Below are 22,908 nucleotides of genomic sequence, written 5' to 3'. Positions count from 1 at the left end.
CTGAGAGAGAGAAACCGGGAGCGGGGAGGTGATCGTTCTCCGTCCCGGTGTGCCACGTACTGCGGGGAGGAGCCGATGCAGCTGGGTGGCGAAAACGTTGGACCGGAGCAGAGATGGCGCCGATTCGACGATCGGGCTCGGTCTGACAGCTGTCAACGGGGACCTCATGCTGCTCCCAGCCGACCGGGACATTCCCCATCCTCGCCCTCCAAAAACTGTGAGTCCCGACCCCGCGCAGAGTCCCCCACGCCTCGGCGAACTGACTCCCGGCCGGGACACACCGGGAGACTGGAACTCGAGGGCGAGATATTTGAGGGGTCCCGGTCGCGGCGGGTTAGGGCTCTGATAGACTCGGGGGCTGATGGTTGTTTTATGGATACCGACTTCGCCGCTGACCTGGGCTGTTATGTCGAGAAGTTGGCCGAAAAGAAGCGGGTTTGTGATCTCGATGGGCGCCTCCTGGGGGTCGTGACGCAAAGAACAGAACCACTAAAACTAAAATTATCCGGTAACAAGGTTGAGCATCTACGGTTCTATTTAATGCAGTGTCGTAACGCCCCGGTTATTCTCGGCTTGCCCTGGCTCAGGACTCACAACCCCGTAATTTCCTGGGAGCGTCCGGCAATAGAGAGTTGGAGCCGGAACTGTTATGAACGTTGTCTAGGATCAGCCGTAGGGCAGCACGAACGTGCCGGTGACGACATCCCCGAAACTATCTGCCTTGACGGAGTGCCAGACTGCTATCATGACTTGCGACAGGTGTTCAGCGAGGATCGCGCACGCTCCTTGCCCCCGCACCGACCCTACGATTGCGCCATAGACCTGCAGGCGGGCGCTCCGTTGCCAACCTCACGGCTGTATCAGGTGTCTAAACCCGAGCGCGAGGCACTCACGGAATACATCAACAGCTCGCTCGCTGCAGGTCTAATTAGACCATCGCGATCGCCGTTAGGTGCGGGGTTTTTCTTTGTTGAGAAAAAGGACAAATCCCTGCGACCGTGTGTGGACTATCGAGGTCTGAACGACATCACGGTAAAAAATAAGTATCCGCTACCGTTGCTAGACTCCGCCTTCGCTCCTTTACAATCAGCCACAATCTTTTCAAAATTAGATTTACGCAGTGCCTACCACCTGGTTCGCATCCGGAAAGGTGACGAGTGGAAGACTGCTTTTAAGACCCCGCTCGGCCATTTTGAATATCTGGTTATGCCCTTCGGGCTGACAAATGCTCCCGCCGTTTTTCAGAATCTCATCAACGACGTGTTGAGAGACATGCTGAACATTTTCTGTTTCGTCTATCTCGACGATATTTTAATTTTTTCCCAATCTATCCAAGAACACAAGCGACACGTCAGACTGGTATTGCAGCGTTTATTAGAGAACAGGCTCTTCGTCAAGGCAGAGAAGTGTGAATTCCATGTACCTGTCATCTCCTTTCTGGGGTTTATTATTGAGCAGGGCAGGCTGAGAGCAGACCCCACCAAGACGGAGGCGGTGACGAACTGGCCAACACCGACTAACCGGAAGGAGTTGCAACGCTTCTTGGGGTTCGCTAACTTCTACCGTCGTTTTATTCGCGGCTACAGCCAAAAGGTACTCCCGTTGACCCGTCTGACGTCCACAAGAATCCCATTCAAATGGGACTCGGCTGCGGAGTCGGCATTCTCTAGCTTAAAGGCCGCATTCACAAATCCCCCGGTGTTGCACCATGCTAACCCGGACTTCCCGTTCGTCGTAGAGGTGGACGCCTCGGATTCAGGGGTCGGGCCTGTTCTGTCCCAGCGTTCCCCGGTCGACCAGAAATTGCACCCCTGCGCCTTTTTCTCTCGTCGACTCAGTACAGCAGAGTCCAACTACGACGTGGGCAATCGTGAACTGCTAGCTGTAATCGTCGCCCTACAGGAATGGCGCCACTGGCTCGAGGGGACTAAGGAACCGTTCACGGTCTACACTGACCACAAGAACTTGGAATATCTCCGCTCGGCTAAAAGACTCAACCCCCGTCAGGCCCGTTGGGCACTATTCTTAACCCGGTTTAATTTCATCCTCACATACTCTCCTGGCTCTAAGAACACCAAGCCCGATGCCCTTTCCCGTCTCCACGACCCCGTGGAGAGGGACCGGTCACCAGAGACCATCCTCCCGACCCGGTGCATCGTGGGGGCGTTGAGGTGGGAGATTGAACAGAAGATCCAGGAAGCCCTGGATGGTGTCCAGGTCCCGGCTGGATGCCCCACAGGGAGGTTGTTTGTACCCCCACCTCTGCGCTCGGAGGTGTTGCAGTGGGGGCACGTTTCCAAGGTGGCCTGCCATCCTGGGGTGAACCGGACTGTGCATCTCGTCACCCAGCGGTTCTGGTGGCCGGAGCTTCGGAAGGATGTGGTGGACTATATCAATGCCTGCTCCGCCTGCGCCTGCGGCACGGTCTCACATAGGCCCCCGGCAGGCCTGCTCCAGCCATTGCCCATCCCTCCTCGACCTTGGTCACACATCGCCCTGGATTTCGTCACGGGCCTTCCTCCATCCCGTGGGCGGTCGGTCGTCCTCACCATCGTGGACCGGTTCTCTAAGGCGGCTCATTTTGTTCCGCTGTCTAAGTTGCCGTCTGCACTGGAGACCGCCGACCTCCTAGTCCAACACGTCTTCCGTCTCCATGGGATCCCGACGGACATCGTCTCGGACCGGGGGCCCCAGTTCGTGTCCCGCGTATGGAAGCGGTTCTGCCGATCCCTCGGGGCCACGGTCAGTCTGACCTCGGGATATCACCCCCAGTCCAACGGACAAGCCGAGCGTGCCAACCAGGATCTGGGGGCGGCCCTCCGCTGTGTATGCCTGCGCAGTCCCTCCTCCTGGGTCGACCATCTACCGTGGGTGGAGTACGCACACAACACCCTCGTCTCTTCAGCCACTGGTAGGTCCCCCTTCATGTCGGCCTACGGGTATCAACCGCCGCTGTTCCCGTCCCAGGAAGGACAGGTGGAGGTCCCGTCTGTGCAGCATCACCTCAAGCGAGCCCACCGCGTGTGGAAAGAGGCCCGAGCTGCATTGGCCCGCACGGCGACCCGGAACCAGCAGATCGCGGACCGTCGTCGGCGCCCGGCACCTACTTACGTGGTGGGGCAGGAGGTGTGGCTGGCTACGAGGGATCTCCGCCTGGCCGGCACGTCCGCGAAACTGGGGCCCCGATTCACTGGTCCGTTCGTGGTCGAGTCCATCGTCAGCCCCATCACGGTCAGGCTTCGGCTGCCGCCCGCCATGAAGGTTCACCCCGTGTTCCACGTTTCCCTGCTCAAACCAGTGGTTTCCAGTCCCTTGGCTCCGCCTTCCACTCCGCCCCCCCCTCCGCGGGTCGTTGACGGTGACCCAGTGTACACGGTTCGTACCATCCTGGACTCTCGGCGCAGGGGTAAGGGTTTCCAGTATCTGGTCGACTGGGAGGGCTACGGGCCTGAGGATCGGCAGTGGGTGCCCCGCTCCTGGATCCTTGATCCGTCCCTTCTGCGCGACTTCCACGCAGCTCATCCGACCAAGCCGGGTAGGCCGCCGGGAGGCGTCCGTTGAGGGGGGGGTACTGTCACGTCCCGTGTTTGCCAGCAGGGGGCAGGCTTTTCCTGCCTACCGCCGACACACCTGTCACCCATCAAGGACTAATTACACAGGCTTTATCTTTGTTCTCGGGCAGTTGACTTACTGCCGGAGTATTCAACGCCGTGCCAATTCTCTCGATTATTGCCCTATTCTATTCATTGCCGTGTAGCCTTGTGATTGTGATTACGCGTCGTTAAATCTACTATTATCTATTCCTATTATTACCAACTATATTCCTTGCCATTTTCTCGCAAGCGTTTTCTGTTTACTTCCTTTTATTCCTGGTCCTGATTTTGACCAGCGTTTTCTGTTTGTTGCTCCCGGACGGGTATTTTGTGTTTGGTATTAAAATTCATTCGTTCTCGGAACACCTTTTCTTTATCTGCTTTTTTCGGGGATCCACCTCATTATCTTGTTGGGCACGAAGCGATCATCTTATCGCTTCGGACCCAACGTGACACCCCAAGTGGAGGAGTTCAAGTATCTTGGGGTCTTGTTCACGACAGGCGGATCGGTGCAGCGTCTGCTGTGATGCGGACGTTGTATCGGTCTGTCGTGGTGAAGAAGGAGCTGAGCCAAAGGGCGAAGCTCTCAATTTACCGGTCGATCTACGTTCCAACCCTCACCTATGGTCACGAGCTATGGGTCGTGACCGAAAGAACGAGATCCCGGTTACAAGCGGCCGAAATGAGTTTTCTCCGCAGGGTGTCCGGGCTCTCCCTTAGAGATAAGGTGAGAAGCTCGGTCACCCGGGAGGGGCTCAGAGTCGAGCCGCTTCTCCTCCATATCGAGAGGAGCCAGATGAGGTGGCTTGGGCATCTTATTCGGATGCCTCCTGAGCGCCTCCCCGGTGAGGTGTTCCGGTCATGCCCCACCGGGAGGAGACCCCGAGGAAGACCCAGGACACGCTGGAGAGACTATGTCACCCAGCTTGTCTGGGAACGACTCGGGATCCCCCGGGGAGAGCTGAACGAAGTAGCTAGGGAGAGGGAAGTCTGGGCTTCCCTGCTAAAGCTGTTGCCCCCGCGACCCGGCCCCGGATAAGCGGTAGATGATGGATGGATGGATGGTATTGCATTTCCCTATTACAAGGGGAAATGCAGCATACACTTGACTAAAATGTATATTTTGTGTTGCTCACCACTACTACTATTAGTTGCAATGACAGAAATTGTAACAGACTGTTATTTACATCACGTACGTGTATATTATTGAAATATATATACAGTACACCCATTGTACTTAATTTTTTAATCTAAGGTGAAATACCACCGTTTAGTCGCAAGAGGGTGCCATTGACAACCTCTCTCTTGCTCGCTCACTGCTCACGCACGACACACACACACTCACACACACACACACACACACACAAGCTACTCCTCTTCAAAGTACAGTAGAGTAGTTTCTTTCAAACAGAAATCCTTTACACGCTCCCATCCATAAATGAAATAATAGTACAAAGCATACAATTACCATTTGACCTTGGGGCCCTGCTCTGAGTTGTTGTCCATCGGATGTGTGTTGAGGATGCTGGTTAATTGTTGTAGGAGCATTTAGTGGCGATTCATGCCCTGATTGGAGCTCTTTTCCAGGGATCAATGTAGTAATATTGTCAGTTGGCGGCTCATGTTCCTCAGAATGTTTACTATGATTACTGGCTTCCTCCTCTTCCTTCTTTCCTCTCAAGTCTACATCGCTGTCTGTTGCAGGAAGCTCTTGCAGTCTTTTTTCAGTTTCTGTGTCACGCTTCTCTTCTACTTTCTTGTTGGGTTGTTCCTCAACCACAGTTTCTCCTCCAAGTGTACTTCCTGCTTCGCTGCTGCTGGAAGTGGGAGTCGACACATTTAGGCTTGGGACATCCAAATGCTCCTCTGCCTTTATCTCATGAGACATTTCTCCTCCTTTTGCTCTGAAGACCGAGATAGCAGAGACTAGCGGTTCCTCTGTTGGATTTGACCATTCTCCATCTTCAGCTGATAAATGGCTGCTGGTAGCCACATTCCCAAAGTTCATGGTGGTGTCTCTTATTTGTGCAGAGCTCACTGAACTTGTTGAATCTGATGAGGGACCTGACACTGTAGGCCGATCTGGTGGAACGTCAGGACTTGAGGTAGCTGTTCCGTAATTTTCAAAGGGTGACATGTCCTTCTCAAGTGCACCAGATGGAAGAAGAACTTGCGTTAAATCCTGATTGGATGAAAGAGTTGGTGTCCCTCCCCATAGGGGATGCATTAATAAAGCATCCAGTTCATTATTGCCATCTTTCTCTTGTTCCCTACCCAGAGATTTCATTTGGATGGTTCCTAGATCTGTTGGGGTCATCTCAGTGGATTTAGCATGTATGTTCACACTTTCAGAGTCTTGAAATCCAGCTAATATCTGGGTCACGTGGGATGATGGAGTCGTCACCTGATTGAACATGCCAACCTCCTGAAAAAGTTGGACACAAAAAAAAAAGAGTATCACTTAAAGTGGCATCAAACCCAAGAATGTCTTTTACAAGAATATAGTATGTGTGCCGGCACTAGTCAAAACACGGCACTTGAATTAATATTACGGTCATGGAATAAGACTTACATGCACTAATTCAACAATTCACACGGCTTCATCGACCAGAAGTAACATTGAAACAATTTTACTGCTTTGCCTGCTGTACTTGAGTAAGTCTGGTTTGTACAAAAGGGATCGGTAGGAACAGTGTCTGGTTGTAGCATTAAAGGCCATGGTGTACATTTTTTTGCCTTTGAAAAATATTCCCCTGTCACTAGCTTACCCGGATTTATCGCTCAGAGCTCCAGTGGCTAGCCACAAGCTGCTAATGATAGCAACTAGCGTGAAAAACTGTACTATCTAATTTCAAAACAATGACAAGTGAATTCCAGGATAAAAAATAAATTTAGGACCTGTATAATCAATGTACAGTAAAGTCACACATGTCATTCATGTCATTCATGTATCAGGTGAAGTTTAACACATCAACAAAAAGTAAATGAAGATACGTTTACTTTCATTGCAGGAATAAATAATGCCTTGCAGGTCCTAGTTTTGCAGGTACTGCACTCCAAATTATGTCATCTTTCGTGTGTTCAACTTCCACTGTTGTTGTGACAGTGCCTGAGATCCGGTTTCCTCCCACATTCCAAAAACATGCATGGTCGGCTGATTGAACCCTCCAAATTGTCCCTAGGTGTGAGTGTGGTTGTTCGTCTCTGTGTGCCCTGCGATTGGCTGGCAACCAGTTCAGGGTGTCCCCCGCCTACTTCCCAAAAACAGCTGGGATGGGCTCCAGCACCCCCCGCGACCCTTGTGAGGATAAAGCGGTTCAGAAAATGGATGGGTGGAAGTGTATCCGTAGCATAATACAAAACTAACTGTATCCACTTTTTGTGGCATTTTTGTTTGGTGGTGCGCTGTGAGATACAAGCTCATCTAAAATACGCACGGAAATGCCATAAAGCTTGGTAAACAGTGACTTCTTATACTTGCACAAAGATCATTTTAAGACATTTCTTTCATTATCATTGCTAAGTCAGAAACAACTGCTTTAAATATAACATGTATTTGCCACTACAGAATGCACTGTACTACCCCTGTAAGATATTTATCTTACAATGTTACAAGTCAGCACAACGTGAAAAGGACAACTTTGTGAATATTACCGAGCCATACAGAGGGTCTTTTCATCAATCGTGAGATTTAAAAAAAAAAAAAACCTCCTTGCATGTGCATATGAGGTGCAGTTAAGAGTCCAAAACAAACTGCTTTTCAGAATGTCAAAATCGCTTGAGATAAACTCTTTCCAGACACACAGACAGACAGGAGCTGTGCCATCTCAAACACTTGGAGACACTCCGAGATGGTAACTGTGAAGTCATGTCCCTCTGCACTAACATGTCATGAATAAACAGCACATCCAACACACACGTGCACACACACAGTAACTATCAAATAGATGTTGTAGTACCCGATGCATGAGACAAAATGACACTTTCCAAGAGTTTCATGGCTCACCTCTGTGCCTGTCGAAGCAGAGCAGCTGTGGTCGTCATGGAAACACTCCCGTTTGACCAGTGTAGGACCTCCCAGCACATGAATCATCTGCTTAAGGGTCCCCTGAATGCAACATAAAACACACAGTAGGACACAAATGAGCAAAAAAAAAAAGTCATTCTGTTGTGTTGGTTATGATTTGTGCTTTTGTATGGATTGTATTTCGTTTTGTTCCATGTTAATGTCTTGTTGTCTTGTGCTTTTGTTTCATGTCTGGCTTCTTAAGATTTTATGTCCAGCTACGCTCGTCTACCGGTCCCCTTATGTCTTGCGATCCGCTCCCGTACCCTCTTGTGTCTTGTCCAGGCGTTTCCTCGTTGTCTTCTTAGTTTGCTTCAGATCATTGTATTTCTGTATGTAGTTCCTGTTGGATTTTACTACATATCCGAGTGAGTTCAGTCTGAGGTTTTGCTTCTTCTCATCAATTTTTTTCCCCCGATTCATTTAGTTTCTCAGAAATTCATAAGTCTTGCATTTTCTTTTATTTATGTTTTTAAAATTAAAGACTTTTTCAGTGCACACCTGCCTTGGCTCACTGCTTTTCTGTAATTCGGTCCTCAACCTCTCCAAACCTTAATACTGTATAGTTAGTTTAATTTAAAATCAGTTTATTTGTTGTCGAATAGTTTCTAAACAATATTGTTCCATTCTGTAGATTAAGTTGATAAAAATTAGATGCACCCACTTAATATAAAATGTGGTCATCCGATTCTTCTGAATGTGTTCTACTCACCAACAGACAAATTATGGCTGGTAGAAAACTGTTGTTGTTTGTTTACATCATCTACTAACACAACATGTAGAAAAAGATGGAATAAAACAGCACCTAGCGAATACAATTTGCAAATGTAAATGGAGCTATTGTATATTTTAGTTAAAGATTGAATATAAAATAGAATATGTAGAAATTAGAAGAAAGAAATAACTTTTGGCTTTTATTTTGAAATCTTGAAAACCAATTTTGTGGTTGGAACAAGCCGAACAGTTGGAATGGTTTGAATCGGTCAAAAAAATTTACAGGACAAAACAGGCTTTTATTTGGAAAAAAATTGTATTTTGAAAAGAAGATTTTTATGAAGTTACTTTTCGGTTTCTTGGCTTAATAGCTCCCTGACAACACCATTCCTAAATATTTTCAAGGTAGGATTTTTTTTTTAACGACTCTTGTCGAGAACATAACATTTCTACAAAGAGTTGAATCTGTCAAGTTTGATGTGGAAATTATGTTACTTACCTGTTTAATACAAACATAACAAAGTCAATATTATTATGACAGGCACTGCATAAAACGATGACGAAGCGGTAGCAAAAGTCTACATGAGGCTCTGAAATTATTTCCGTGTAAGGTAAAAAAAACCCCTCACATTCTTGATATACAGTAGATAACTAAAATTATGCTCGTAAATTCAGTAGATGTTGTAATAGCTGGAAAGAAAGGGGGAAGACTTACAAGGGTCAGCAACAGCATCAACGTTCGCATGGCTTCGGATGGAGACTCCTTCGTGGGCCGCTCGGACTTATAGCTTGGCTGACTTGGGCTTCTGTGGAAGCAAAGGATCTGACACACACACGCACGCACGCACGCACGCACACACGCACACACGCGCACACACACACACACACACACACACACACACACACACACACACACACACACACACACTCTCTCTCTCTACAAGGGTTACTGAACAGTGACCTCTGACAAGGCGAAACAATTTTGAACACCACAAAAGTACACAACAATGCATATGCTTAAATTCTCAAGATTATTCAGTGGAAAAATAACTATCAGACTTTTAATGGATTATCATTGGCCCGAACTGAATAGATTTAGTGGTGCAACCATCCTCGGAGGGGGTTTTAATGTCTGATATTCAATTTTGAGTATGGGACAGTGTTCAATGACAGTAGTCTTACTGTTGGGAAGTCACAGTTAGTAATCAGAATGTCCAATATAAACATATTTTTTTGGCTCCCGATGTCCCTCCAAGGCAGAAGTAACACAAAATAGAAGAAAGTAGATATTCAACTCAATATGTTCCAGTGCCAGATTTCATTATATTGCTCTCAGAAAGTCCACCTTTCTAGCGTTGCGAACCTTTATTTATCCATGTCATAGAGATGACGACTCTTCTTTACCACATTCATGTTTTTGGCTTTGCTTGCCATTAAACTCCATCTTGAGCCTTCTCGCATTCATCTTCTGTCTTGACGGGAAGGTCGGAGGGCGAGGACTGTGGTCCAGGTGAGGAATGTGACATGAGAATCAAAAGAGCGCATGACTGCTGCCTCACTGTCGGCTCAAGATGGATCCCACTTACGGTAAAAGATCAAGGGGTGCGAGGGAAGTTTGGGGCCTTGACCTTCAATGAGCGTTGACGCCAGGGGGCTTCTTTTGATTGTGCACATTTAAAGGTACTAGTGAAAGATACATATTATATCAACAATGCATCTGGATTCCCCCGCCATGATTTATTTTTGATACTTTTAACACTCCTGAGCAATATCAGTGAGTGAAAGTATTGTATTTAACAATACAGAGACACAGACAAAATACCGTCGGTGGAAGAGCACCAGGACTTGATCATGGGAAAGTAGAAATTGACTTGCTGAGGTCCAAGAGATGAGCTTGCTATGCACAAAGTGCGTTTCTACACTTTAAACTGCAAGATTTCCCTTGCGGATGATGTAGTCAGTCATGTATGTGATGTGGGTAATTGGAGACCGCCTCGCACCCCTGATCTTGCACGTATTTCAAAGTATCTGTACTTTTTGTCAAATTACAGGCTGGGGTTTCCATTCTTTTGCCTTTCATTGCAGTACTTCAAATGATTCTTTCGTCAATGAATGATGTTTTCTTTGTTTTACCCATTTGAATTTTAAATTACGATCGTTAATAATTCCAGGACTTTCTAACTGGTTTTGGCCAATGCTATTACCGGCACATAAATAGATTTTCTCGAGAAACAGTTCTTTGCTATTTGAGTTGGTTACACAGCAGCAAAAAACACAACCCTGTCAGCCACATGGTCCAATACCATCCATCCATCCATCCATCCATTTTCCGATCCACTTATCCTCACGAGGGTCGCGAGGGGTGCTGGAGTCTATCCCAGCGCGTTGACCTCACAATGCAGAGCGACCGGGTTCAATTCCAGCTCCGGCCTCCCTTTGTGGAGTTTGCATGTTCTCCCGGTTTTCTGCAGGTACTCTGGTTCCCTCCCACATTCCAAAAACATGTATTGCAGGCTGATTAAACACTCTTCTTCTACCTGTCACTCTACATTGCTGGCATGGATAGATGAACAAAAATACATCATGGATTTGATGATCACAGCAATGTTGGGGAAAAAAACGGTCTCATTAGTTTAACTTCTGCTGTTAGTGGATCAACCAGGACAGCTCAAATGTTGTGTTTGCAGTCAACAATGTTGTTGACTCAAACCATGTTGTTTCCCTACTTTTTGGGCACAATCCAAAGTGTAAATACAATTTCAGGCTGTCCGGTGGGATACACGGAGTTGAAAAGATTTGATTTTAACAATGGAGTCAATAATATCACCATGAGAAAAAGACAAGTGATCTTTCTTTAATGATCACGTAAACACACGTTAGTCAAAGTAAGACGAGCATTGTGACTGAATGCAAATATGAACAAGTACATATTTTGTACGCTTTATACAACATATTCAAGACGAAAACTCTCGTCCAGGAAATTCTGGCTCGAGAGGCAACTGTTTCGGGCGAATGTTCTCAGGCACATATGAGGCTGTTATACACTGACATTAAGGCTATGTGCACACATAGGCGGGTATTTTTTCATCTTTTTTTATCCACAAAAGATACAAAATTAAAACTAATGAGACTAAACACAAAGTTCAAGATATTAGCTACTATCTACTATCAGCCTGATGTAAAAGACAATTTTGGACAATCGGAACCTTAAAGTCACTTCAGAAAAAGACCCCCCCCCCCCCAAAAAAAAACATGATGGCCAGTTAAGCAAAACTAATTGGCAAGTGGAAAAATGCATTCTAGGGCTGTCAAGAGCATGCCAAAAGCAGCAGCTAGCACATTAACCCCAAACTAGAAGGCCATTTGGGCCAATTAGAAGTCTGAAGGCCGTCATTTCAAGAAAAGGCACAGAAACGACAGCAAATCAAGTAACAAAAAAAATAAAAATAAAAATTATATTTTCCAAAAATACGAGGCGATGCAGCCAATAGTGTACAGTATTTTAAAAAGCAGAAAATGATCACCTATGGACAAAAACGTCATGCACAGTTAACAAATGGTGGACTATAAAAAAATAAAAATCACCACACAAGCCGGTAGAAGGGACACAAACACCCAATAAATAAATAAATAAATAAATAAATAAATAGGATGAAAAAAAATTATACAATCTTAAAAGAAAATCGACAGGTTGTGTACACAATTAATTCTGGAAAGTCCAGGCACAAACGTCCATTTTTAGATAAATAACAATTAGCCTATTGTGTATGGACAATAGGCTAAAATAAACACACCAATATATATTATCAAAAAATACCCGCTGTCAGTGTGGACATGGTCCAAGGTTAAGTAGTCAGCTGTTTGCTCTGCTGGCTGAAGATGGACACGAACATGTGTGCCACACAAACACAACCATTTTTTTTCAGTTTAGGAACTCCAGGCAGCCTGTGGATTCTCCTTCTGACAAAGTCTCCTGTTCACATTTTGGCTACGAGTTCAAGTTATAGTGACCACTACAGATCATGAGAACAAATACACCGCTTTTAAATAGTGTTGGAATGTGGTAGGAAATGGTATGAACCTCAAAAACAAAAAAATAACACCCCCCCCCCCCCCCCCCCCCCCCAGCATGAATCCAGTGATACAATCCTCACCATGGACACGGCAATGACAAAATACAATAACCAGGTTGGATTCCTCTCAAATGGTTTTGCAACAGATGTAAAATGTGCTCTTAATCTCTTAATGGCGCACATCCTTGATAAGGAAGAACACGTGCTGGACTCTATGTACAAAAATAAGACGGCTTTACGGGTTGATATGGTTAAATACATCAGATTTTTGTTGACATCGAGAAACATTCTGCACACTTTCACTCGCTACAACTTCATTTTGCTGTACTAATCCTTGATTCATTCCTGGCTCGAGAATGCAAGAACATAGAGCTTGTTTGGGTTAAGAAGGCATTTGTCATCATCAATGCACACATTTTTTTTCACAGAGCTTATCCTCATTCGGGTCACGGGTGAGCTGGATCCCAGTGGACATTGAGCGACTGGCAGTGTACACCCATGATCGGTCGTCAGACACTTGTAGGGCACTGATAGACAAACAACCATGCACACTCACACCTACATGCAATTTTGAGTCTTCAATGAATGTAAAATGATTGGTTTCAAGGAAGAAGATGCAAATGCTACAAGGAAGGCTAGAAGAGAGATTTGATTTCGGACCTCAATACAGTACTGTGAGGCAGAAGTGCTACTCACAATCCCGCCGGGCCACCATCAGTTTCATTCTGGCAAAATTGGTCCGGAATGAACTCGAGCAGATGCTTCACTGCGACCTCATTCCAAAGCAGCAGTCGGCAACTCTCTGAAAGTACCAATTTGGTACCTTCAGAGAGTTTTTTTAATTGGTCAACTGAAAGCAGTTTCATTTTGAAAATCAGGTGGATCCACCTGTGCCTCTGCACACTTCATTCATCTCCGTCACATGATACGGTCACAGAAAATTGAGCACAAAATAAAGATTTATCGCAACAGGTGATCTCAGACATCTGTGTGTAATATGTGATGACAGGCTTACAAATGAGGCAATGAAGTCTTCATTAGCGTGCTTATATTTCCATCAACAAATCATTGTCAACTGGGATTTTCTGCAATGATTGCAAACAAAATGATTAAAAAAAATCAATAGTTCCTGACTACCTAAATACTTTACAAAGTGGAGTGCTACTTCAACCGGGACCTTCCCGAAATTACCTTAACAGTTGATGAACAGAATTGGTGATCCAGTCGTAGAAATTTGGCCTCTTACATGGATTACTATCCACTTGTTTTTTTTTTTTAGCTTGCTCTCGTCTACTATAAAGTCTATTCATCAATGACGAGAGAGCAGCATGTGACCAGTCTCTGTCTGTCGATGGCGCCACAGCGCTGTTTACTGGCATTGCTGAGAATTGCGGCCAATTCTGGAACAGATTTGAAAGGTACTGTCCATCTTGAATGGACTGGCCACTATTTTATGTTTGTTGAATCCGGGATCTGTTGGTTTGAAGGTCTGTTAAATCGAGGTTCCACTATATACTGAAGGCCCAGGTACTGAATGTACGGTCTTCCTTTAGATTTCACCATTAAAACCAGCCCAGTGATTGAACGAAATTGGACCCACCTGATCTAGGCACAGCAAGAACACACAGCGAGCAGAGATAGACAGCAAACAATTCTGATACGGCAGTGGTGGTTAGTGATGAGGGAAGATGTCATGAAGCGGTTCGAGGCAAGTGGCGGCGTTACTACGAGATCCGTTCCTCCTGTACATGGACTTCCTGCTTATTTTAGCAGCGGTCATCATCGTCTGTGTCACTCAGCAGCTCGCCGTCTGGGCTAGCTTGTGCCAAGTTCTTTTGGAAATGTCCATTGGGGACCTGCCAGGAGTGTCTGAGTTGAGGGGCTGAGCTGATGGCGTTGGCACGTCCCAAGCTGGTCGCCACAGCGGTCTCAAAAGTCAGGTGTTCTTGCCTCTCGCCGGCTTGGCCTCCCCTGGGGTCCTCGTGAAATGGCAGGTAGGGCTCTGAGATGTAACGGTGGGGAGACGGATGGCTCGGGCCGGACGCCTGACATGAGGAGGACTTGGCCTGCTTGGAGGGAGCCGGGCCGTCTGAATGCGGGGAGCGTCCCGCGGAGGAGGCCGGTGGTGCACTGGGGGGGTGGTCTCGGCACACTAGGGGGGAGTACGAGATGTGAGGACGAGGGCGGGAGGGTGTCTGCGGGAGTTGGCGCCGATTACGAGGGGTGCCGGACTCAGAGGCCGAATGGGCGGGGCAGCCTGTTGTGTTGACCTGCACACAAAAACATGTTCATTTTCGATATGGTTATTATTATGATGAAAACCTGATTCAAAATCAGCCCCAAAACGTTTAGAAAACTTTACTTGCATCTTGGATTAAAAAAATAATAATATTTTCAAATTCTAATGCCCGATTTGAATGCCTAACTCTGGCCTGAAACCTGAACCTTGTCTTGCTGATTTGAAAGACTTGCCCAGTCTGCCACCTATACCATCGCTTGAAACCCTAATTTGAATTCCCATCTCTGGCTTCAAACCCTAATTCGAAATTTGAAACTTGACACGAAACACAAATTTGAAATCCAAACCTGGTCTAGAGACGCTAATAGGATGCCTAACTCTTTTGTTTATAACTCAAACTCTATATTGAAAACCTAAACCTAACTAACATGAAATCCTAATCCATAATTTCATAACGTCCGTACCTTCAAAGCTTATCCCGATTGGAACCCCGAAGGGAATCCTGTCACAGTCTCACCTGTCTCTGCAAGGACTGTGGGCATCCTTCTTTGGGCGAGAGGGAGCGTCTCCTCTCGCACGATGGGTCTCGGCTTCGCTCTTCAGAGTTACAGCGGGACACGTCTGGAGACAGTAGGTGGCGCCGTTCTTTAGACCGCCCCCTCTCATGACTACTTTGATTGATTGAGCCTGTGAGTGGAGTCACATTGTGACGTTCACACGTCCCCAAAAAAAAACTTTTTATTTTTTCTCTTATTAGATAAACAAGTGTGCTTGTAGTCCTATCCGAGCTGACTTTGGTGAAGAAACGAGGTACACCCTGAACTGGTTGGCAACATTAACAAACAATCATGCAGCACTCCCATTTACACCTAACCTGTAAAGAGCATTCAATTCACCCAACATGCTGGAGGCACCCAGACATTAACTTCTAAATATCTAATTTGAGTAGGTCTAAAAACAAAATGTGACCTCTGTAGCTCTTCTGTCGAAGTCTGAACGTGTTGTCGGGGCTGACTCTCTGCAGGGAATGTTGCTCTTGCCACAGGCGATTCACACACTGGTCTCCAATGGTGGAAAAGGAGCGCTTCATCAGCTTTCTGTCAGCTGCCATTCCAGGCTGCAATTGGCATGGAGGCAGTTGCGTGGGGAAAAAAAAAATCGTCATCATGGCTGGGGCGGTTTTGGATCCAGCTTGGAGTTGGCTATTTTGACCAACTCGTGTTACTTTTGACCCGACAGTTTTAAGAGTGGAGAAAATAGATCTCGTTTCCAACATGCCAGGGCATTGCAATAAGTATTATATAAAACTTCATTTCAAAAACGATATTGGCAATCTAGCAGGGATTTCCACGTCAAACAGATCAACAGCTTCCGCCCCCCAAATCGGTGATGTAACAGGGGTGTGAACGCAATATATCGGGGAACACTGTAACACTTTATATGAATCTTGTCTTTCCTACCTGTGGTTCCACAGCCAGTCTGGGCATAGAGGACGCTCTGATGGATGACGTGCGCTGAGGTGACCTGAAGACTATTGGCTCTTGCCTTGATTGTTGTGTGACTTGGTTATATTCGACGACATCGGGGACCTAAACGAATGGAGACGACACATAAAGGCACATAAACCTTGTTAGCCATTCTAATTGGGTGCAGACCATGGGCGGTCCGATCTACCATCCTGGACCTGTCTTAAATATACAGATATATGGTCATTCTAGCTGTCATGGCTCAACTATTAGTAAAAAAAATAAAAATAAAAATTTCCTCCCACTTTCCAAAAACATGCGTGGCAGGCTGATTGAACACTCTAAATTGTCCCAAGGTGTGAGTGTGAGTGTGAATGGTTGTTCGTCTCTGTGTGCCCTGCGATTGGCTGGCAACCGATTCAAGGTGTCCCCCGCCTACTGCCCGAAGACAGCTGGGATAGGCTCCAGCACCCCCCGCGACCCTAGTGAGGATCAAGCGGCTCGGAAGATGAATGAATGAATGAATGAATAATGGAAAGAGTCAGAAGAATCATTTGGAGTTGTGCAGATAAAATAGAAAAGTCGTTACCAGTGTGTCTAAATAGTGGTGGTGATGGTGATAAGGGAAGTGATAACGGTGGTAAGGTGGGTAGTAATCATCATTCTCCTCTTCCTCTCCGGAACGAGATTGTGGTTGCAGGAACACATCTTGCGGGGAGATAGGGCTGAGGGCCACAAAGCCCCCTTTGGTGCTGCAGGGACAAATACAGGATACGGGCAAAAGAGGAGATTGAGGGTTTGTGAGGATCATAATTGTGCAAGTGAATTGAAAGACGCATATTTACAGAGCTGGTCCTGCACTGTGGCTAAGGAAGGAGAGTGATTTGGCATTGCATATGATCTCCTGGGGCAAGGAGGAAGCATCCATCCGCTGGAACATTGGAGCGTGTTTCTGCGTGGAGGAGAGCAGGAAATTGATAGATGGATTCAGTCCAACTCCAACTGACGTATTGATATAAAATCATGTTTTCCCTAACATGATGGACAACGGTGACTGATAACTGTGATTCGGCCATAATCGTGTTGCCCTAATATTCAGCTTTTCCAAAGAATGCAAAAGCTGCATGTGTCGCCATGAACTCCAACTATAATATTGGGACCCCCCCACCCCAACAAAATGTGAAAAATTACTTTTGCAAATCTAAAACAAAATGTACTTGTTCCTCCAGCTGCTGTCGGAGCTTCTTGGCCTTGCTCTGCTTGTAGTAGTCCATGATCATCATGGCCGCGTAGATCTTTCCTATGGTCATGTCACTAGCTGAGGAAATGAAAATGTGTGAGCTACTTTTAATAGGCTAACTAACTAACTGCTAGCACACCACATTAATTTAATTCAAACATCACCTTTGTTAATAGGAACCAGAAGGTCCAGCATTTTCTGAGAGAGGTGAGGCCAGATGACACCGATTTCCTTCTGAAGGTCCAAGTCCATCTGGTTTCGATTCTCTCCTGCTGTACATAAAAGCGGTGATGACTCAGCATTAGGAGCAGTGCTCCGTCAGATGGCGCTGTCTTCCTTTGTTTTAATATGTGCGCTATATTTAATAGAGCAGCAATTCCGTTGCAAAAAATGAATGTAATGCAATAAATTTGAATACTGTCGAACCTAATTTTGAAGGAACTATGTGGAAGTGAGTGAAAGCGCTTCATGTGCTCCCTTGCTGCAATCTTTTGACATCTCGTTGCTAAGGAACTATGTAGAAGTGAGATGAGGGGCTTCATGTAGCGCTTTGCTGCCATCTCATAGCATCTGTAAGAGTTTTTAAACATTTTTTTGAGAGGAGGCGGGGGGCTCAGTCCCTATCGCCCAAGTATAACAGGGGAATACTGTTTCATAAAAATTTTACGATGCACTTTTACATAAGTTGTCCTTGTAGTTGAGTAATTTTCTAGGAATAAGTGGCTGGGCACAAATAACCCCTGCACTCCTGACAATGTTATGTCTTGTTGGAACATTTCGAATACGACATTGTAATCTGGATATGCAGTAAATAAAGCAGATGGATGTGGGTGTGGAGGGGTCAACAGGAACTGAAAAAAAAAAGTAATACAGACTTTTTGTTCATGTCCATGTCGATAAAAATGTTTCGGATGAAAGTATCACTCTGGAAAAGACATTAACAAGCTACCATGAATTTCAACTGATGAAGTGTGAACGTTTTGACTTTTCTCCTGACCTCCAGCTAGCTTGACTTCCAGGGCGGTACGGATGAGGGCCATGAGGGTGGATGTGAAGTGGACGGACATGTCCTCGTCCACTGGCATGTTCATCAGGACGAGTCTCTGGGGGTTGTAGAGACATACAGCATCATAATTAGCAAAGCTAAATCACAAAATGAAAATTAAATGGATTTGTTTTTAAAAACCCATGACCCTGAACAGGATAGGTAAACAAAAATAAAATGAATTAACTTTGGAAAAAAAAAGTCCAGAAGTGCTGTGGTGACAAAGGAAGAAGTTACATCTTCTAATCCACTCATAGGACGTGAAATTACAATTGCAAAGTGAAAAAGGAGAATATTACCATGGTTTTCTTGAAATATATAATGCAAACATGTCATATATGTATATATAATGGTATGTATATATGAATGTACAGTTTATTAAAGTCACCACAGCCATCATTCCAGAGTTTCAAACGCATTGAATACGAGTGCTTTCATCAGCCACAATACTCGCTACAATTTCAAATGATTTGATCAATAATATCAAAACTTTGACAAGGACAACAATACTAAGTTCTGACTGACACTGTCAGAGGCATGAATTTAACATGTTAATTATGGTGGTTACTGTGCACTCCATGATATTGAGAGGTGTTGCGACGAATTGGATTAGTGACACGGGTCAGGGCAAAATTCAAACCAGTTTTCAGTGGGATGCGATGCACTGCAACAGTAAGAACCAACATTGTTAAATTCAATACCTGACTGTGCCAATCCCAACAGAATATTATGACGCAAGACGTACACACGCACACAGATACGATGCTGGGCTGTGGCAGAAGGCACATGCGCAAACGATATGGAAGAAAAAGAAGTATGACGATGATGAGATCAAGCATGGGGATTTTTAGCAACTCCCTTAGAAAAGAACTTTCTTGAAATAGCCGCTAACAGCAAATAAACAATGTGGTACACACATCCCGATAGTCTCATTTCTCCTAAATGTGCATATACTTTATATATACTTGTATTTTAAATTAAAAAAATGTGTGCTCTCTTTGAACACTAACCTTTTCTCATAACCTTTTGAGTGTTCAAATTTTGTTTTTAGCAGCCAAAAGTATGCAGTGGGCCGGATATGACCACCAGCCTGGAGTTTGGACTCCCCTGAAAATAAGCTAAAATTTAGCAATGACTCTTCTATTTCTTAATACTACTAGTACTACTCCTACTACTACTAGTAGTGCTATTACTACTACTATTACTACTTTTTCTTCTTTTATGCATTTTCTGTCGGTCTGGATGGCACCATGCTGCTGCCCACTGGTCAGTTTCTGTATTACAACAAACTTTTTGGATTTGGGGATATGGTGATGTGTGTGGTGTGCTCTTGGTAGAACACAAGTAAAATAATATACTCTCTAATTTGTTTCCAAAACATATGCAGGGTCTCGCACAATTTTAAAAAAAAAAGCAAATATTGTGAAAAATCGGAATGTGTGTACCTCGCTGTAGTTGTCTGTCATAAAGCAATTGAAACCAAGCATTCCATCCGCCAGCAAAGAGACATTACTGCTGCAAATGAACAATCCAGCATCATACAGTCGACAGAAAATGCTTTGTAAGCAAATAAAATGGAAAACTTGATCTTGAAAAGCGCTTCCCCTCAGATACAGACATGAGCAGCCTCTTTAAGGTCTACCTTATAAGCAACCTTGGATGGGCATTTCTTGCCAAGGCCAAGGGGTGGCGACATGTTGGTCAACATCTCATACATGTCAGTGTAATGGATGCGACCACTGCGGGTGCCAGGTAGTCATGGCGATAGGAGGAAGTAATGGAGGGAGAGGAAATGGAAAAAAAAAATATCACAAACATGGAAGTGAAGGGGAAATAACAGAATGGCGGAGAAACAAGAGAGGATTATTCCAGTGCATCACATACCAGGACAGAGTAAAGTAGGTTGCATTATTTCTATGCTAATATGAGGGCATAGAAATTTCCGAGGGAAGGGGAAATACTTCAGAAGGAATGAACAAAGGAATGACAGCCTGGATCTGGTGCAAATGACATACTTACACGCTGCATGTGAGTATGAGAGATCTTCAAACCAGATCTACAAGGTAGAAAGAGTCAGGCTTCCCGCAACAGGCTTCGCATTTCAATTAAGCTTCCAGTATTAGAAATCTCATGTGAATGCTGAGAGATGCTTTTGATGCTGGGGCATTTATTAGACCTTGACTCTTGAGTTAAATCCATGCCCATGCATGCATTTCAAATCATTTTCCCTTTTTGAAATGAGTGGCAATGCCGTTTAAATGTTCAACCCCCAAAACTATTTTTTTGTATAATTTTTTGAAAAGAAGTAGCACAATTAATTTAGTGCCTTTATTTTTTGCTTTCCTCGCTGTCATCGTTGTCAATGTGTTCTCCATCATTTGTTAGACAGAGGCCCACAGTTTGAAAATTATTTTACCACCTTTGGGATAGTTAGCAAGAACCCTTTCAGGGACAGCAGTTACTACAGTGGACAGCTTATCATGTGATCAGGTAACGGGGTGCACGAAAGGGTTAAAGAGCTTGCTGTATTGTTGTTGACGGCACACTCGGGTATATTAACTCGTCCAGCTTCATTTTCATGCTATGGCAAGTCTCGTTTACTGTGTTTGGGGATTTGAGAGACTGACCCACGCCATGCTAGGCGTTCCAGCGCGCACAGGGCGCTTTCTTTTACACGCCACTGGCCATAGCTGACAATTTGATGGTTGAAAGTACGTAGACTACTACTTCACGCCCACAACGAGGCAAACTACTGTTTCTAAAAACATGTTTCTCCAAAAATATCAAAAGAAAACTCCACCTGTGCTAGCAGTTAGACCACGTAAAGCTAGACTTCTGCTGGGCATGGTTAGAGACATAGGAGTTTCCTCTGCCTGAGTTTAAATCAATTTAATAAAGATCCTGCTATTGGGTGAGATGAATAACAATAATCAGAAACACATATGATACAGGTGCTTATAAATAAATTTGAATATTGTATCCTAAGTATACCAGGACAACAGTATCAGTTATTTAGGAGTTTAGCAAAAAAAAAAAAAAAAAAAAAAAAAGAAAACAAATTGTTTCGGCACAACACTTTTAAGAAGACTAATTCCTACTTCATTTCAATACAAAAAAGGACTAGGATGGTTTATAATTTCTTGAGCCGATGAATTGTTGGTTCTCGTTGGCTGTAAGCATCAAATTGATCAAAAATGTAATTGTGCATTATATCACTCGGAATTGAACGAATGAAATGAAACATTCGCCGATATTCAAATTTAGGGAGCTGCACCTGCATATACTGCACGAGTGTAGCTGCTCATCTCTCTGCATTCACACAGTGATGTGTCCACATAAGTTTATGTGGGCACGGGGAGTGCCGTCCCTTAGTACCCTGACACTGGACTGTCATCATTCTTTGACCATCGCACCGGAAAAGCACACTCCTAAAAGAGTCAAGCAAGGTGGTGACAGTTAGCGACGACGAAAGAAGAACAGGGAAAAGGAAGAAGTCAGCGAGGGCCCCAAACGGCGGAGGCCGAGTAGGTTTTTGTTCGTTTGTTTTGGGGAGAGCAAACCTTGCATGCCACCCTGTGGGGGCAGTTCTTCCCAAATCCCAGTGGAGGTGAGATAGAGTGCACAACTTTGTACATCTCCTTATAGTGGATCCTACCACTGGAAAGAACATAAGAGTCTTTAGTTTTGGGTCAGTGCGGCCTCAGAGGCCACGTGGGTGACAGACATAGGCCTTATTGGAGGTTGCTTTCAAGAGTTGCAACATATTTTAAACCCTCACTGGAAACTTCATTAGGTACACAGTAGTCAACATTAAAATTTTGGTACAGTATTAGTTTGCAGTGGCGGAGCATTTTCTGCACCCACGCCATTTTTGTGTATGTGTGTGTGTGTGTGTGTTTTTGTTGTTGTTGTTGTTGTTGTTTTATATTCAAGACAGAGTAGTAGTGCAACTTTGGAATGAATGTGAGTGAATCATGTCTGATTTGTTTGTGCCATCACAGTCAGCCCCAAGTTTGCCATTCAAACTCCCCAATGGGTGTGGCTGACTTTGTTATTTTTACCCTCATGGGTCTTTGGGGCAGTTCTAATTTAGCCAGAGGAATTCCATGTGTTTCCTTCTCCTTCTCATTCAATTTCAGCTGCAGTTGTTTGTAATTGCTCCCAAATAATTGGTTGAAGAAACTTGAAAATAGATAATTATATCTAGTGGTCGGAGAAAATCGCTTGCTCGGTCATTTGTGTCCATTATTGTATCCAACAAATTTGATTGTGGTGTCAATGTCACACTTGTACTTGATGTGATTACAGTGATCCCCGCTATTCACGTTGGATTGGAAGCCCTGTCATAAATATCGAAAATTTAAGAGTAATTGATGCCCATCCAAAAAGGTTTGGAACCGTCTATGGATGCCACAAAAACGCAGCAAAACACTTTTTCTCTTAGACAAGGCTCTGGCATGACTAAATGAAGA

General features: G+C 45.0%; 2 protein-coding genes across 12 annotated transcripts in view; both read right to left on the bottom strand.

Moving 5' to 3' along the window:
- Positions 1–9,326, bottom strand: part of si:dkey-21p1.3 (collagen alpha-2(I) chain) — a 29,319-nt gene extending 19,993 nt beyond the window's left edge. For 2 of the 3 annotated variants that reach the window (XR_007963575.1, XM_052072797.1), the window contains exons 1-3: positions 9,089–9,326; positions 7,600–7,701; positions 5,062–6,018 (exon numbers count right to left, since the gene is read on the bottom strand). Coding sequence is in view for 2 of the 3 variants with exons in the window: in XM_052072797.1 (XP_051928757.1) it covers positions 5,062–6,018; positions 7,600–7,701; positions 9,089–9,118 (1,089 nt within the window). In the remaining variant the exon portion in view is untranslated. The remainder of the gene's footprint in view (positions 1–5,061; positions 6,019–7,599; positions 7,702–9,088) is intronic. The other variant, XM_052072796.1, reaches the window with a different exon arrangement.
- Positions 9,327–11,206: 1,880 nt separating this feature from the next.
- Positions 11,207–22,908, bottom strand: part of LOC127605360 (voltage-dependent R-type calcium channel subunit alpha-1E-like) — a 54,974-nt gene continuing 43,272 nt past the window's right edge. For 5 of the 9 annotated variants that reach the window (XM_052072787.1, XM_052072789.1, XM_052072793.1 and 2 more), the window contains 10 exons: positions 20,079–20,175; positions 18,389–18,494; positions 17,556–17,663; positions 17,369–17,469; positions 16,997–17,103; positions 16,741–16,903; positions 16,146–16,274; positions 15,655–15,802; positions 15,203–15,372; positions 11,207–14,716 (listed from right to left, as the gene is read on the bottom strand). In XM_052072787.1, coding sequence (XP_051928747.1) covers positions 14,213–14,716; positions 15,203–15,372; positions 15,655–15,802; positions 16,146–16,274; positions 16,741–16,903; positions 16,997–17,103; positions 17,369–17,469; positions 17,556–17,663; positions 18,389–18,494; positions 20,079–20,175 — 1,633 coding nt within the window. In that variant the 3' untranslated portion in view covers positions 11,207–14,212. Of the gene's footprint in view, positions 14,717–15,202; positions 15,373–15,654; positions 15,803–16,145; positions 16,275–16,740; positions 16,904–16,996; positions 17,104–17,368; positions 17,470–17,555; positions 17,664–18,388; positions 18,495–20,078; positions 20,176–21,996; positions 22,094–22,908 lie in introns of all 9 variants that reach the window. The other 4 variants (XM_052072788.1, XM_052072790.1, XM_052072795.1 and 1 more) reach the window with 2 other exon arrangements.

This window comes from Hippocampus zosterae, chromosome 8 (genome assembly GCF_025434085.1).
Source record: "Hippocampus zosterae strain Florida chromosome 8, ASM2543408v3, whole genome shotgun sequence".
In the NCBI taxonomy this organism is placed as follows: domain Eukaryota; kingdom Metazoa; phylum Chordata; class Actinopteri; order Syngnathiformes; family Syngnathidae; genus Hippocampus; species Hippocampus zosterae.
Note: the sequence above shows the minus strand (reverse complement) of the source record. Positions and strands in the feature narration are given on the sequence as shown.